The sequence below is a fragment of the Lissotriton vulgaris genome, chromosome 9, assembly GCF_964263255.1.
Source record: "Lissotriton vulgaris chromosome 9, aLisVul1.2, whole genome shotgun sequence".
Lineage (NCBI taxonomy): Eukaryota > Metazoa > Chordata > Amphibia > Caudata > Salamandridae > Lissotriton > Lissotriton vulgaris.
Window position 1 is genome coordinate 1,126,285,086 of NC_141697.1, and position 18,257 is coordinate 1,126,303,342.

The 18,257-nt window shown below is 42.6% G+C and overlaps 1 protein-coding gene across 1 annotated transcript in view; it reads left to right on the forward strand.

The window, feature by feature from the left end:
• LOC147692893 (parapinopsin-like) overlaps positions 1 to 18,257 on the forward strand; it is a 106,439-nt gene that overhangs the window by 33,214 nt on the left and 54,968 nt on the right. Inside the window, exon 2 of the mRNA XM_086936855.1 lies at positions 14,154 to 14,482. Coding sequence (XP_086792981.1) covers positions 14,154 to 14,482 — 329 coding nt within the window. The remainder of the gene's footprint in view (positions 1 to 14,153; positions 14,483 to 18,257) is intronic.

The window sequence follows — 18,257 nt, forward strand, 5'->3', positions numbered from 1 at the left end:
AGGCGGTAAGGCAGCTGGGCCCGATGGGATTCCTGCAGACCTATTCAAAGTCAATACTGAAATCTGGGGACCAATGTTGGTACAACTTTTTAATGCAGCTCTATCAAGGGGCCTGAAAGAATCCTGGTTTACCTCTGTCATTGTCCCGATTTACAAGAAGGGGGACAGAAACAGTTGTGCCTGTTACAGACCAATCTCCCTACTTGACTCATCAATAAAAATTCTGGGACGTATTGTGTTGGCAAGACTCCAAAGCTGGGCTGAGGAAAATGAAATCATGAGCGATTTGCAATTTGGTTTTCAAAAAGGGATTGGCACAATCGAGCAAGGCCTAAATTTAATGATACTGCAGCACAAATATATAAGGATAAAATCGGAACGCTTGTATTTTACTTTTGTGGACCTTTCATCAGCGTCCGACTGCGTATCGCACTCCAAATTGTGGGCAATAATGAAAGGTTTGGGAGTGGATAAAACCATCATCTGTTTCCTGAGGGAACTCTATAGTGGAGCCACAGCTTCTGTTCGCTACAGTCTAGACAATTCAGTGTGGGCCGTGGAGTGCGGCAAGGTTGCGTATTGGCACCATTTTTATTTCTCCTTTACATCAATGGGCTCGAGCATCACCTGCTGCAGGAGTGCAGGGATATGCCCAGGGTGGGGAGGAGGGCAATCCCTGCGCTCATGTATGCGGATGATGCCGTGCTTATGGCACGCACTCCTCGGGCTCTGCAAAAACTAGTAGTTAGTTTTGAGAAATTCATGCTGAACCTAGATTTACTAGTAAACTGTAGTAAGACTTTCACAACGAACTGTGGTCCAAAATCAGGTAAACCGATGAAACGGATGTTTTTAAATAATGTGCCACTGGATAACACCCCAACCTTTTCCTACTTGGGTATTTTATTCCATGAGTCAGGTTCTTGGACAAGCGCAATTAAGGCTAGAACCCTTCTATTTATGAAAACGATCATGGCCCTAAAGAATTTTGCCAGAAAACTGGGTAGGAAGCCGATAAAAGAAATGCTAACTATATATAAAGCAACATGCTTGTCTGTGGCTATGTACGGCTCAGGTCTGTGGGGGTATGCAAATGCTGATCAAATCCAGGTGGAGGAGAATACATTTTTGAGGGGAGTCCTTGCAGTTCCACAGTGTGCTGCCACATTTAACTGTCACGCTGAACTTGGCCAACCTTACATAACAGATCTTATCAAAATTCAACCTATCTTATTGTGGCATAGGGTATGGACTACAAATGAATGCGTTATGAATCGGGCCCTGCCACAGGACACCCTCAGTTTAGATCCTGTGGACAGAGCAGAATGGTTGGGATATGTAAAATGTTTCCTGACCGAGATTCGATGCTATTCCTATTATTCCGACCCATCTTCAATGGATAGCATTTCTAGGAGTACATTAAAAACCCTTTGCCTGGACCATCTTGTGGATAAGAGGAAGAGAGTTGAAATCTTGAAACATTCAGTATATTCCCACCTCCCTACTCTCTGTGAGACTAACTCTGTACAGCCATATTTATCCCTACCCATGACAAACTACGATCGCTTTCTTTTAACTCGTTTTAGATTTTGTATATTTTTTAGATTAGTGGCTTTTCCTAGCATGAACTCATGGAATCGTATATTGCCCACTTGTTTGTGTGACGGTATGTCTCAACAATCAGATATCCATATCCTTTTCTTCTGCAGATTTTATAGTGCCTCACGCAGAACAATTATTGTCCCTTTTTTAAAAGAAATGAATTTAACCAGATGTCGCCCAGCCTTTTTAGAAGTCCAGAAAATGGATACGGTTTTAACTGTTACTGTGGTTTTAAATTATTTAAAAAGTGTTTTTAAACTAAGGAAACAAATGGTAACTGAAATGGTTTAAATTTCCTATTTGATCTCCCTCACTGAACTCACAATTATGAGCTGTAATTATTGTAATTATTGTAATCATTGTAACTTGTTTTTATGTCTGCTACTTTTATGGTTATTTGTTTTTAACCGAATAAAGTTTATTGAACTGAACTGAACTGATTAAAATGGACCTGTTTTTCTGACATTCTTCTGGTCTGTTTTTTTCTTACAATCACCATGTGCTTGGGTATGGGCTCATGTATCAGGAATGGGACGGGGAGACCAGGATGAGGAGGTAATGCCCGGTTACTCACCGGTAGTAACCATTACTCCGAGTCCTGGTCTCCCCGTCCCATTCCTGAGCCCTTCCCTCCCTCCCTGGTTTGGGTTTTCTGTGGGTGATTGTATGTGTTTCGTTATGTTGTCTTTGGTATTTTCAGGATGATTCTTCCGGCACTTCCCCCTTTTGTAGTCACGTGATGGTGACGTCATCCTAGGGGGAAGTGCCAACAGCTCAGCTAGGTAGGGGTTCTGTAGAGCAGACTAGCTGCTCATGTATCAGGAATGGGACGGGGAGACCAAGACTCAGAATAATGGTTATTACCGGTGAGTAACCGGGCATTTTCTGGATCCGTTCTAGGTTTTGTCTCGGAATTTGAGGAATGCAATTGAGTTGACAGCTTATTGTATTAGAGGGATCGAATCCAAGTTTGTCAGAAGTCCCAGCCCCATGGCAGTGATAACATTTCTAACAGGCGTCTGTTACATGAATGTCTTTCAAAAATAGTGGACAAAGGTGAACAGTTCATTTCAAATGAAAGGCAGCTGTTTTTGTAAGCTACTCTTATTGTGCTTAAAATATTTAAGGGCCTTTTTAGTGTTTAGTGGATGCAGGGCATCCATCATAAGGTGTCAGATGACCAGTCCCCCATTTGAAGCCCATGGAATCAACACAGTGTGACTTGACTTTGGACACATCGTCCCTGTGCCCCGATTTCTTGATTGGCAGAGCACCGCAGTAAGGAACCGAGGTTTCATGCTCCCAAACGACACATCACCTTCCCTACCTAGCAGTAAGGCACCAATGCATCACCTGCTTTTTCGATTCTTCATTTACCCTACTCTTGCACTGTGTTTGATTTTTGATACATCTAGGGTATTTTGGCCAGATCAAGGGCATTCATTGATTTTTCAGAATTACAACTTTATTTAACTTTTGAAAATTCATATCTTCACTTGTGTATGTTGGGTTGTTGTTTTGGTCTTGTTTTATTCAGAGAACTATTAGCTCTGTTTCTAAACTGTTTTGGATACATTTTATACTGTTTTCAGTGTGTGTGTGTGTGTGTGTGTGTGTGTGTGTGTGTGTGTGTGTGTGTGTGTGTGTGTGTGTGTGTGTGTGTGTGTGTGTGTGTGTGTGTGTGTGTGTGTGTGTGTGTGTGTGTGTGTGTGTGTGTGTGTGTGTGTGTGTGTGTGTGTGTGTGTGTGTGTGTGTGTGTGTGTGTGTGTGTGTGTGTGTGTGTGTGTGTGTGTGTGTGTGTGTGTGTGTGTGTGTGTGTGTGTGTGTGCAAATACTTCACACATTGTCTCTGAGAGAAGCCTGACTGCTCATGCCAAGCTACCCAAGGGTTGAGCAGGGTTATTTTAGGTGTGTAACTTACCCTGAGTAGAGTGAGGGACCCTTCTTGGATAGGGTACAAACCACTGACAACTAGAGGCCCCATTTCTTACATGTGGTGATTATCTCGCAGCATCTATCGTGTCTGTACAGTAGTTCCCTGCCGGACTTATGGAGACAGTGAAAGCGGGACATATGGATCCCAAAGGTCCTCTCTATGATGGAGCATGTTGTCGTGTGTGCCCTGTTGTGCGGTCTTTCTCTTCTTGTTCATGGAGTCAAGGACGTAAGTCATATGCACTGTCACCTTAAGTGTGTAAGAAGGTATACCTTAAGGTCCTATTACACACACCACCCTGGCCACTGTATTCATTAAGTCTGAGATTCTCCTACCTAGTAGAAAGCCATCACCAAATTCACCCTGTGCCATTCCGGTATGTAGTTAACTGTGGCGGAACATTAATGAGTCATGGGTGTTGCCTAGGAATCTAGCCACAAGGTCCGTTATGATACAGGAGGCATAACACACTACCAACACAATGAGTGAGTGTGAGCTTTTTCTGTTCCTGTAAATGTACTAATTTATGGAGGGAGGACATATGGCAATATGTGTGCCATCAACACAGTCAATGACATTTGGAAACTGCTCTACCCTGTAGAACATCAGTTCGGTTTGTTGCAATGGTTGGAGGTATTGGGGAATGATATATATTGTTTGACTTTGGTCACAATGATGTCCAGGAACCGGCACAAGAATTTGGACAGGGCACTTTGTGACACTCCTTGCCACTGCTATGACCACCTGGTAACTGCCTGCGTCAAAGAGGTGTAGACAACACAATACCTGCACATATGGTGAGACTGTGTTGCTTCTGAGTGTCGGAGTCTGTAGCTGAGGTGGTAACTCAGCAATTAAACCATGTATCACCTGACTACTGAGTCTGTACCTTTCATGGACCACCTCCTCTGTCTGCCCAAACAGGGTGACCCTCACCCTGAATATCCTGTCTCCTCCTTCTCTGCCTCACTGCCAAAATCTTAATCCCCCTTGTCAAAACATACAGGGCCACCATTCTGAAGGAACCTGATGCATTTTGGGTACCTCTTTATAGTTTTCACCTGATCCAATTCAATATTAATTGTATTTCCTAAATGGCTATTTTGCGATTGCTTTGCAATTCGCATATAGGAAATCGCTATTTGAAATTTACTATTTTGGGATTTCCAAATCAGATTTTTCTTGGTAGTTTTGGCATTTTGCACCACGCACAGGCCCTTCGTACATTGCAATGAGGTATTTAGCATTTTCCCAACGGCCCAAAATAGCAATTTACATTGTTAAGAAATGCAAAATACCTTTGTATATATGTGCCTAAATTCCTAAATGATTTCAACAACGCTTTTCACTTTGCTTTGAACACAAATGAGATCATCTACAAATTCCATGGCGTTAATTATGCTGAGTTATCAAAATGTAACGACTGAGTAATTTCCATGATTATCACTGTTAATCGCAGGCTTAATGCACTTTAGTGTATGTAATTTATAAGAATGTAAAGTAGGATAAAAAGACCAGAATATCTTGACTTGATGTTCTTATGTACACTTCAGCATCAAGATTCCAAAATGTTAATTTTGTCTTGCTGATATTGTGTGAAGTTATATACAATGGACTGCACCTATAAATTGTATTCTAATTGTTGTTGTAGAATACAGAATTTCTGTAGACTACTTCTTTGCACCTAACGTGGGCCTCACCTTTATATTAAAGATATATTTAATTGTAATTTATATTACACGTTTCTACACTGCAACATTTCTGTGCAAATGTTTTTCATAATCTTAGCACTTTTCATTTTGTTTAATCTGACAGTAACTCAATTCATTAATGAGTAATGTTGAGAGGCACTGACTGGGGCTACACAATCTTGTGAAGAAACATATAATGACTCCTCTAGAAGCTCTTGATAATGTTACATGTTCTTGGTTAGGCTGCAAAAAAGGGGATTTAAGAAAAAAACAGAGACACTTTGAGTCACCTAATATTGTGAATACCTGAGTTTGTCTGTGCTAAAGTTTACTTAACACACAGGTATTGCCCATTAAACTTCAGTTATTAAAATGTGAGCATTTTGTAAAAGATAAAAATGAATATTGGGTTTAGGAGAATCAGGAGGGGATAACACTAGCCATGAAGAACTAAATTGAGTCTTAATTATTTAACTGCAACATATTCAATGATAACAGAAGTCTAGTAGAAACAGCTCCCCAAATAAAGGACCTTATTCACTTCTCAGTGCTGGCAGTTTGACAGTAAAACTGCACTCAAAAAGAACCCCAGGGAACCTTTACATCCTTTTACAAGGGCTTGGAGTTACTTGCTATTTGTCACTGAGATGGCCGTCATAAAGATTACTGTACTAATCCAGTTCAGTCACTAGTATTGATTTGCAAATCTAAATCAATCTCCAACCTGAAAAATGTTTATCATAATTACAAATAGGTAAATCAATTATGGAGGTTTTAAAGTTATGTTGCAAATATTGTACTCCCAATATGTGCTGTAGTTTAGCAGCCATTGTATGATAATTGATTAGTCCATCTATATAGTAATAGCTCAGAAGTATTTTTTTCTCTAAATTATAAATTGACATATAGATTTACGAAAACTCTATAATTGTTCAACGTCCCCTCAAAACTTAAGGTGCTCAACATATCTGATAGCAAACAGCCAGGGGCCTGGGTAAATGAGCAAAGGACTCAAATAGCAAGCAATGGCAAAGCAAATAGAGCAGTCTTTTTTGCAAGTGAAAGTGCTACTTTTTTGGCCAATGAGTTTTGGTGCATGGATCTGGGGATGATAGTGTGTGTGAATGTGAGACTAAGTCACTGATTGGATGGTTGAGTGAGTGCCTAGATCAATGAATGGATCAGTGACTGAGCGTATGGAGTATCCATTATGTCTCGGCAGTGCATGAAGGGGTGAATAAATGGTGGAATAAGTGTGTGTGCGCATGGACAGAAAGCTGCGTGCGCAGGTGAATGGGTGATAATATTACAAAAAAACTAAACGACCAATGTTATGGTGGTGTAACCATTACAATGAGGGCTGATCATCATTGTGCCAACAATACCCTACACACTTACTCAATTATACCAGTGTAAATATAATACTAAGGGCCTAATTACGACGTTTGGTGGAGCAGTGGTGCGGCAGTGCCACCTGCAGTGCTACTGCTCCCATGAAAGTCGCAGCCACCTACCCGCCAGATTGCAACTAATTATTTGGTCTGGCTGGTGGGCCAGCGGCGTTGCGGTCCCGCTAGAGTGCGCCTTTCAAAAGCGGCAGTGCCTTTGAAACACACACCGCAATGGGAATGCCACACAGGGTTCCTACACGGCATGCAATCTGGGTGCATGCACATAGGGGGGTACATGTTGTGCCCCCCCCTGAGTTCACCCCTAGGCCAGGGGGGCACAGGAGGTCCTGTAGTGCCCCGTTTCTTTCAGCACCGCCAGCCTTTTCATTGAGGAAAGGTTTCCATGAAACCGCAGACTGTCCTGAAGCTTGGAAGATGCATGGTGTTTCTCAAGTGGCACCACCTGCATATTACATAGCCCCTGGCCACCAAGCCACTGCCAGGAACCAGCAGTTCCCTGCCGGAGCTGGCAGTCCCATTACAATCCAACCGCCTAAGTCATAATTGGGCGGTTTGACTGCTGGTGCAGTGGGGACTGGACCGCTACCACCCCACCACCACAGGTCTAGCGGTCTGATTCGTAATTTGGCCCTAAGTGTGAGCCCAACTGTGCCAGGCATCCCTAAAAGATATCCACCATTATGCCAGAGTCAGCATGACAAAGTAGTGGGCACTAATGTTTAAGGACTGACCACAATATGTGAAGATTTATCACCATAGTGCGAGTTCAGATTTTTTCCTCTCACCCAGCAATCACTATTGTACATTAGATTTGCACCATCACTCATTTATCCCAACTACATATTTATATTTTCACCTTCACCCAGTAATCCTTGGTGCATGTTCAGATTTGAACCATTACTGGTTCAGATCTGCAATTATAATCTTGAGTCTGGGCCTAGATTTGCACCATCACTTAGAAGTTTTGGCTGTATGACAGTAACCTCGGTACCTTCAATGGATCAGCACCTCCCCCGAGCGCCTTGCCTTGATTGATCGCTTGTAATCGCAACATCTCTCATTAATCCTCACTGCATGTGCACATTTGAACCATACTATGCAACCCCAGGTATGTGTGTGCTTAGATTTGTGCTATCATTCAGTAATAAATCTGCATGTTCAAATTTGCACAATCACCAACTAATCCTGTTATTATCCAGATGTACGCCATTACCCAGAAAGAATCACTGAATTCTGATGTTTGCACAGTGTTAGAACAGTGCTCACTCATATGCTCTGCCTTCAGTCCAAGTCCAATGCATGTGCACTGGTAATGCAAACATGTGGGAGTGGAGGGAAAGTGGATAAGTCACTTGACTGTCATTGCCTGATCCCTGTCCTGATGGATGACTGCCAAGGTCAGGCTCCGGAGTAATCACATATTCAACACTGCAAGTCTATGGACCCCGAGCCGGCTGGGAACCCAAAGCAGCCCTGGTAATTTTTTCAGAACACCCCCCTTCCTCCTGGGGTGGTGATAATGTTGGTAGGAAGGGTGCAAGTGTGAAGCACTGCTGCTTTTTAGGTCTCGGCCTGATCCAGCGCATGCGCTGGTCTGGCCTAGACATTTAGTAGCTGCTTTTAAAAGTGCTACCTTGCTGGTCACCAGCTTGCTATTACGCGCACAAGAGCGTGCACGACATGCACAGCTGCCATTTGGTTTCTTTGATCGAGCGCATTAATGCCCTCCCCTAGCCCCTCCCGTCTCCCACTCACTCCTCGTTAGCTCTTCCTTTTTGTTTCAATTTTGTACCGCGTAGCCGTGTCACTTTCACAGCCGTGAGGCCATTGCTTGTTAGTAATTACCAGCGCGTTCTGTGTCAAAGCGCCTAAAAAATACGAGTGCACATTTTGTTCTCGCTTAACACCCTATTCACTCCAAGCCACTTATACATTATGGGGCTAGTACAGCGCTGTTCAAAGCGCTACAAATTACACATTTGAACGTTCGTGTTTGCTTTCAGTGCCCCGTAAGGTTTGATTAAACTTGTTCCCTGTCTGGATTGCCCGAAATATCCCCCGGGCTGGTCTTATGCCCTTCTCACAGTCCCTCGTCCAGAAATACATTTCTGCTGCTCCTGAAACTAGCAAAAAATGATAGCTTCTTACCCATTTTCTTTGCTCGAATGCAGAGTGGACAGGGGAAAATGCCTGCAGCGGTGGGGGGGTTCGAAACTTGCCCATTTTCAATACATGGTGAAGGGGAAAGTTACACACCACACACCGTTCGACAGACATTCTTTACGAGCACAGAAAAAATGTCAACAACATGTCTGAATATGCACACACATGAACCATGACAAAGTACAAGCATTCGCAAAGGCGTTCTTTCAACGTGGAAAGGGGCGAAGTGGGACAAAAGTTTCAACCTTTTAAAGCTTGTGATGGGGCTTGGAATGGCCATGTTGCACATATAAGGGTCAAGTTCCACCTTTCTAGAGGTTTAGCAGGTCTATTTTTTTTTTGTTAAAAGCAGTAATGTTTTTATATAGCGCCTCAAACCGCACTCCTGTTTCTAAGGGCTAACAACATCTATACAACTCTACAGAAGACTAGTTGTTCCAGACTGGACCAATTCACAATATACTATGGGTTACGTGGTAAAAGCAAAATCCTACTGAGACAACACATGCTCAAGCGCTTCAACGCCTCGTCAGGGGTCGGAAGCATTAATATATATTTATACTGCTAGTATGAGACCAGTTTCTCATGTTGAGAAGTCCCATCGTCCCCCCATGTTACAAAGCATGCTTGTTTTATTAAATCAAACAGTAGGGGTAACCCCCAAACTATAACAGTAAACAACCCCCTGCCCCCAGCTCTACCTCCTCCCCTTCCCGTGTGTTGGTGGTATCGCTACAACCAACTGTCAGGCCCTCAGGTGTGTCTTAGCGGATAGGCGTTGCTAGCTTATTATCTATTCCTCAATGGGACAACTGTAAACATTGGCATAGCCAATAGGTCTTGGCTTTGGGACCTTATAAGTGTTTAGTTATCCAGCACAATATCTTTGGTGCAACAACATCAACTGTTGCATGGCTAAACACTTATAAGGTCCCAAAGGCGAGACCTATTGGCTATGCCAATGCTTGTTTTCACTAGTGGCCAATATTGCAGTACTGCTGCAAAACTGTCCCTCAGTAACAAAACCGGCCAACATCACTCCAATACCGACCCCCACCCTTCCAGCCTCCCGGGTAAATGGCCAATGTCCTCTATGGTCAGCCAGACCCTGTATGAGCCTAGTCTGATACTGCACTACCAGCACTGTAGCTATTGACCCACAGCACAACTTAAAAACAAATTGTTTGCATCAGGGTCCTTCATGAAATCACATTATTATTAAGTGCAGGTACACAATGCACTGGAGCAGTCACCAAATTGATCTCCTCCTGCTGAGCCCTTGCTCCAAGTCCAATATGTGACCACTGATTTGAACACACAATTTGGAGCACAGGCAGAGGGGATAAGTGACTCATTTGTCACTGTCCCAGCCCCACTAAATTCCGTCAAGATCGATGGCAATGGTGAGGCCTAATTGTGCAGCCCCCCGCCTAGTGGATAAAGAGGGGGGGTACTGTGATTACCACATTCACAATACCAGTATCTATCTTCTTTGACAAGGCTCTGGACTGGATCCACTCCTTCCTTACTAGCCAAACGCAGCGTGGCAGACTACCTCCATTCCTCTCAGAACCTTCAGAGATCAGCTGCGGAGTGCCCCAGGGATGCTCCCTGAGCCCTAACCTCTTCAACATCTACATGGCCTCCCTCGAAGCCATCGTCAGAATCAACGGACTCAAAATTATCTCCTCCGCCAATGACACCCAGCTCATCCTCTCCCTCACCAATGAACCCAGAGCTGACAAAATCAACTTTCACAGCGCAATGAAGGCTGTTGCCACCTAGAGGAAAGATAGCTGCCTCAAGCTCATTTCGGACAAGACCGAAGTTCTCATACTTGCACCCACCCCCTCAGCCTTGGATGACTTCTGGTGACCCGCCGTACTGGGTGCCCCCTGCCCCCCGGATCACACATGCAACCTTGGCATCATACTGCACTCCTCGCTCAAAATGACCTGCCAGTTCAACACCTTATCCTCATCCTGCTTTCACACGTTCTGCCTAATTCGAAAGACATTCAGATGGATCCCAACAGAATCCAGAAAGACAGTCACTCCCACACTCATCACCAACAAACTTGACTATGTCAATACACTCTACGCTGGCGTCTTCCAGAAACAGATAAGGAAACTACAGAACGTTCAAAACGCCGCAGCCATGCTGGTCTTCAACATCCTCCGCCGCAGCCTCATCATCAAACACCTTCGACAACTATACTTGCTCCAGGTCAACAAGAGAATCATCTTCAAGCTCCGCGCACATGCCTATAAAGCTCTCCACAACAGCATATCTGAACCACTGCCTCTCATTCCACGTACCAGTCAGACTACTTTGCTTCACCCAACTTGCCCTGGCCACCTTCCCCCGGATTCACATTCCACAGATCCACCATAACCGAGGAAGATCCGTCAACCTACCTTGCCACCAAGACCTGGATCAGCCTGCCCCTCCGACTAAATCTCCATGTCCAGACAGATCAGCAGTTTCCCCCCAGCACCTTGAGACAATCATGGGTGAGTAGCCACGCTATAAAAACCCTGATTGATTGATTAATTGATTGATATCTTCCTAATGAGGTGGACATCAGCCATGTTGCATAACTGAGGAATGCCAGCCTTAAATCCACTTCATGATAGCCACCATGCATGTGAGTGCCTTCTTGTGAATTGATTTTCTTAGTTAAAAAGAAATCTTTACAAGATAGCTGCTGGGCATGCATGCGCATTCACAGTGCCCATCTTGAATTTAGATTTTTTTTAGATTTTTGGGAAAATCCAAAGGTAGATTCCTGCTGTGTATGCATATGTTTGAGCAGTAGCCATTTTGAAGGGATTTGGCTTTATCAAAACTTGTAGAGCAATTGAATCATTCATTAAGCATTTGCAAAGACTTAAGCATGAGATGTAGTGCCACATAGCAATTGGTGGCAGAGGATGAAGGCATCAGCTGCATCCTGACCCTGGGGGGTGAGTGGGAGGTGGCAGGGGAGGGAGAGAATGACAGCTAGTGGTGGGGAGGCAGAAGAATATTGCCAACAGCATAGGAGCTACGTTACTTCAGAGCAGCAATTAAAGACCCCCGTTACCTTTGTGAAATGCCATAGCTTGAAGCTGAAAGGGCCGGGCCCGTAAGTTCTGGATCTGTTCTAGAATCACAGTCTGATGGTTCTTTTCAGCAGCATGTAAGCATAGGAGGGAGAACAGTTGTAATTATCACTAGTCAATTCAACAGGAATTCTTTTGACACATAGTAACCACAGACAACTATGTAAGGTTAGTTAATTTATTACAAAGCCAGAAATAACTGTACATAAAGTCACATCAAAATGAGAGTGTAAAAATACATGGGAATCAGCATAACACCAAATCTGTGAATAAGGTTGAGGCAATGCAGCATAAATAAAACAATTAATTCCAGAAATAGAATGCAGAGGATCAGAAAGCATGAGTCAAAATTTCCCTGCATCGAGGGTAGATGAATATGAAGCATCAATCTATCCCTACTCTACCACTACAATGGGATCTCTACTTAAGCATCTCCAGGGGCAAGATATAAAGGTGTCAGTCTGTGGAATCTCCGAAAGAAGACTCTCCACGTAAAGCTTCAGAGACAGAGCTTGTTCTAAGATGCTCTCTCTCTGAAGGTAGAGAAGAAGTGGGCACTTTCCCTACTCTAACATTGCATTATTACAGGCATTTTCCAAGAGTCTTTGCAGGTCACGGCATCCACTCTGGAAGTCATCTCAAATTTAATTTTCCATGGAAAGCGGTGTTCCTGAACTGCAACATGCTGACCTTGATTTCTGGTGTGAAAACACAATAGTTTACCTTAAAGGCTTTAGCTCACGATGTATCTCCTTCTGTCTCCTTGCCCGACTAAAACACAAAGACATTATGCTAGCGAAGAAGGGCGCTCCTTCCAACTGTGTTGTAATGTAAAATAGTAGCCACGAAGTAGTTTCATGTAGAGGTTTATTTGCCAAGATCCAAGATGGTAGTTACAGGCTCATAGCTAATTCAAGTCCAAATCAGAGCTGGTTCAGAGCCCCACCAGGAGCTGCATCTTCGCTGCTCAGCCCACACTCACCAACTGACATTCTTCCAATCAACCAGGCACACCAACATTCCACACAGTCATCAAGCATTCCAAGGTTCCATACATACACACATGCACACTGGCTGAGCAGCATAAATGTAAGTACTACAAACTGCAACACAAAACATGAGAAAGAATGAAATCAAAAGCACACAAAATTCAACGATTAATTCTCAAGTGAGAGACTTCAGGGAAATGCATTTCAGGCCTACAAAATTTCAGCTAACATAAGAACAATGGCATATGAGTTTAACAAAATTGCTCAGGAAATAAGGCTAATTCGATAATTGCATTACCTATGTATGACATGGCACAATTAATGAAGATTCTAATACATGAATAGATGTTAATCCAACAACACAAGCTCTTCAAGTTAATATTTTCGGCTAGTTAAATTTACCTTCCATTAGTTTTCCCTGTGATTATTTAATGGCCTAAACACATTTTGAAATTCTAACACCTAATGTTAATACAACAAAGGATTATATGCGGGTTTGTTCTACACATGGGATTATAGTGCATCCCTGCAAATAAAAAAGCAATCCCTGCTACATCAAAGTACACCCCACCCTGTCAATGGCAATTGTTAAAGAAAATGTCAACAGTCAAAGGCTGAATGGGGCTGACCAAAAGTTCATACTGTATGCATGTATGTGTATGAATGCGGATCTGTATTGCTAACATGTACAGCAGAGCTAAAAAGGATTTAGGTGATGGAATATGCCTCGTTTTCCCACATGCTTTTTTTACGCATGCCATTACAATGCAGTCATTACAACAACCATGTTGTAACAACCCATGCCATTACTCCGCAAGTCGGACCAACGACTTGCTCTAGGGGGGCGCTGGATTTTGGAATAGTATAATTTATTTTTCCAACTCTAGACTGTGCAACAGTAAGGAAGGTTTCGGATTTTAATTCCAACACCCTATGACCCCTAGACCAAGTCGTTCTTCCGACTTGCAGAGTAATGGCATGTGTTGTAACGGCAAGCGGTTATCCGGTTTTGGGGTAAACGATGTTTACCAGGTGAGGCAGCTATATTTACAAATAGTTTGCTTTTCTGCATTCATAACACATCATGCATAGTTCCATACCATGCAAATCTGTGTCATATTGTTATATTTTTTTTAATCGTTTATCCTTTCAGATAATATGGTCAGAAATAATATTTCTGCCGGAACACAGCTGCATTTAGAGAACAACATGTGTTCATCGTTATTCAAATGAATATGTGTGCTTCTTTTGTGCAGGTATTGCCTCTCTGTGCACTGTGGCAGTCATAGCCGTGGAACGTGTGATCGTGGTTTGCAAGCCCTTGGGGACAGTGACGTTTTCTAGCCGGCAAGCAGCGGCTGGAGTGATCATTTCCTGGATGTGGTCCCTCATATGGAACACCCCGCCTCTCTTTGGCTGGGGTAGCTACGAGCTGGAAGGGGTGGAGACATCCTGTGCTCCCAACTGGTACAGCACTGATCCGTTCAATGTTTCATACATAATCTGTTACTTCTCCTTCTGCTGCTTAATTCCATTTATCACCATTGTGGTTTCATATGGATACCTGATGTGGACCCTGAGACAGGTAAAAACAAAAGAGCAACTCAATTTCAACAGCTAAGTAGTTTACAGAAAAGTGAGGGGGGGGGCAGCATTTACGCTTTAGGGCGCCATCACTAGGAAGTACTAGATAATGGCTAATGGCTTCAAATATTGCCTATTGATTGTAGAAGTAGGGGTTGCCAAAACAGCAAAAACTTTGCCTGGGGCTCTGAATGTCCTGTACTGGAGCTGAAAATGGGCAGTGGGTCCAGAGAGAGTGAAAGAGATATTATTGAACTGTTTGTTTTTGACAGGAATTGTTGTGGAAAGCAAAGGAACCTATCTTCAAAATATGGCTAAAACATCTTGGCATTGGTGCATATGGAAGGTTACAGGAGGCAACGAAGGTTACAGGATGCAACAGTACTCTGGGCAATGATTACATACATTTTCCAATGGTTCGGAATGGAGACAAATATATTTTAGACCACTTTGCATCTAGTGTACTAGCCAATGGAATGAACACATTTTGCAGAAGTTCTTATTACCGGTTCTGCATTATGGAAAAGAGATTCTGAAACCATTTTAAAAACGGAGAATTTTTGTACTTATAAATTAGTTTACACATGTAGGATCTATGAAGATGAATTCAGCAACAACCTTTGTTAACAACGTATGCCAACTCATTTTGCACTATTTACCCAGCTTTACAATAAAGAAGAGGACAGAATGATTTTACCTCCAACTTAGTTTCAGCTCTCCCATTTGAAAAGTGAAGAAATGTATTTGGTCCACTCCTTCCTTCTTTAACCAGCTCCTTTAGTTATGGTCTGTGACCTGACCTGTCTTTCCCCTCGGCTGCTGGCCCTGGCAGCAGGCATTGGGACGTCAGAACTCTACTGTAGTAAGATATTACTTCTAATGTAATTTATTTTATAATACATGGGATTCTGTAACCCCTGTATAAATAGCAGTCACTAATTTCTTTTTATGATGCACCAAGTCGCCGATAATAAAAAAAGGATGTCAGAACGCGACTGTCAAAAGGTTATTACAGTTGAGTTCTGACCTCACAATGCCTGCGGTCAGAGCGAGCAGCCCAGGGGAAAGGCTGTCAGGTCAGGGAGCATAACTAACGCAGCTGTTTATAGCAGCAAAATGACCATTGTTTTCTTTCTTCTTCTCTATTTTAATAGCTTACAGTGGCAAGCAGAGAGAATATGTTTATCTTTGCACTCCTTAGGTAGAAAAAAGATAGAATCTTTCTGCACATTTTTACACATTCCAAGCTACTGCAGCTGTTATTTTTTCTTTAAACTGACTTGTATTGTACTGTTCCTAATATCTGTTTGCAACAGATATGTAACAGATTTATGATGGGTTTAATGTTGCATGAGAGTTATTTTTTAGTCTTCATGTTTGCAAACATGCTCCCTCTTTCATATGAAACAGTTCGCACCAAGGATTTAAGTGGTTTTTGGGAAAGGTGATGTTGTGACCTGTATTATATGAGATAAAATAACCCCTGGCTGACATGAATAAGGATATTGTAAGCCAACTCAGACTTCCATAAACTTATAAAGGAACTATATGGTTATGGAACTCCTCAGTGACTTGCAATATCCTTATAATATACAACAGGGGGGGATTTCTTCTCTTGTACAACACATGGGACTCTGCAATCCCGCATAAAAACATGTCTGTATATCTTTATATCAGGCGACTTGTGACTCACTCAGTCGCCGATTAACCCAACTGTAATAATTGGCAATAGTCAGCAGCCAAGTGGAAAGGCAGGTCAAATCACGGAGCATAATTGAAGCAGCTGTTTAAGGAACAAAACAAAACATGGATTTTCTTTCTTTCTGCTCTGTTTTTTAGCTGTTCAGTGATAGCCAGAAACAAGAAAAGTATGGCAATATGTTTGGTAAACCTCTAGTTATTTAGACTCTTTCGACATGTTTCTACACATTCTGGGATATTGTGCCTTTTTTTAGAAAATGACTTGTATTAAACTGATTCTAATATCATCTTACAAGAAATATATCACAGCTTTCTGATGCATTTAATTGTACATAAGAGATACTGTTATTCTTTATGTTTTAAAACATGCTCTCTCTTTTAAATGAAAGAGCTATGTACTAAGGATTTAAGTCTTTTGTGGTGATGGTGATTGTGATGGTGATGGCGTGATCATGTATTATAAGGGATAAAGTACCCCCTGTCATATATGATAACGATATTGCAAGTCACCTTGATGTGCCATATCCTTATAAAGGAACTCTGCCTTTGCCCTCCTTCCCCTATATGGTTATGAAACTCTTTGGTGACTTACAATATCCTTATAATGTACTGTACAGGGTACTTAATCAATCATCTATATAATAGACGACTACAGGGGTGGCTCCTCCGCTAAAGCAGATGGGCGTCGCCAGACAGGAAAAATAAAATGATAATAGCCACACGTTATTATTTTATTTTTCAGTACTCTTCTGTAGAGGTGGGGTGGGAGTGGTAGACCCTTCCCAAGTGCACCTGACGGTTTGGCCAGTCATATTGGGCTAGCCAAACCATCATGCACAAGTGGCATGTTTTCCACTAGCTGTATTGTACAGCCTAGGTGGAGAACATACCCTTGCTCCCAGTCCCCCTCTGAGTGCTGAACCACGGTGCTCGGACAAATAACAATACTGCTATAAGAAGCATTGTGATTGGCATGGGGAGTCTGGGAGCCTGGGTACTTCCTGTTCCTGCTTCCTGCCCCTGGAGTCCTGGAAGCAGGCGAAGAGGACCGTGAGGTGGCGGCTGGCAGACAGGTAAGTGAATTATTTTAATTTTTTCATTTCCTTCACCCACCCCCGTCCCAACTACTGCTGCCGCTGCCGTTAAGTAGAAGCTGCCACTGGGCGGCTAGATGTGTCATAAATTGCTTATTATATATATGATAAACTACTCCTGCGAACATTATGATGACAATACAAGTCACCAAGGAGTTCCATGACCATTAAAAGGAACACTCCCTGCTTTAACTTTTGTCATGAGCAACAATGACGGTTCAACCTCCTTCTGCAATTGTTTCTTTGGCGGCAGCTTCCTTCAGTCATTGTTTCCTCTTCACCATCCTTCATCTTTATAAATACTGTAGTATATTTAAGAGTCCATTGTAAAGCATGGAATGTTGAAGGTCCATGCACTGCAAAAGGTGAATTGCTAAAAATTAGGTCTAGCCTAGAGACTACGGGCCCGATTCACAAAATGAACTTAAGACGCAATCCTAAACTTACTACTAATTTGGTATTCACAGAATGCACTTACTACTTTTGGCATTCACAGAATGAACTTACTACTTTTGGTATTCACAGAAGTTAGGATTTTGTCTTAAGTTTGTATTAAGACAAACTTTAGACAGACTTAAGACAGACTTAAGACAGATTTAAGACAAAATCCTAACTTAAGTCTATCTTAAGTCTGTCTTCACTCCGCGGAATTCAATGTGGTGCAACTCCACAAGCCTCGTCCACCCCTAGTTACCAGATGAACTGTGAAGTGTGTGCTTTTGATAGGGGCATAACACAGGCCCCAGGCCTGAAGGGCTTGCGTTGCCTGTGTTATGCTCCTAACTATTCTCCATGGATTACATTCTGTGGCTCCCAGAAACAGATCTCTGCAGTGCATTAACTAACAGAGGCTTCATAAAGTATGATAGCGCATTTCCCACTGATTGACTTAACTTGCATTTGTTTGACATTTAAGGTGTGTGCTATTTTATATGTACATACCTGAAGGTGAAAGACCGAAAAAAGTTTGTTTACTATTGC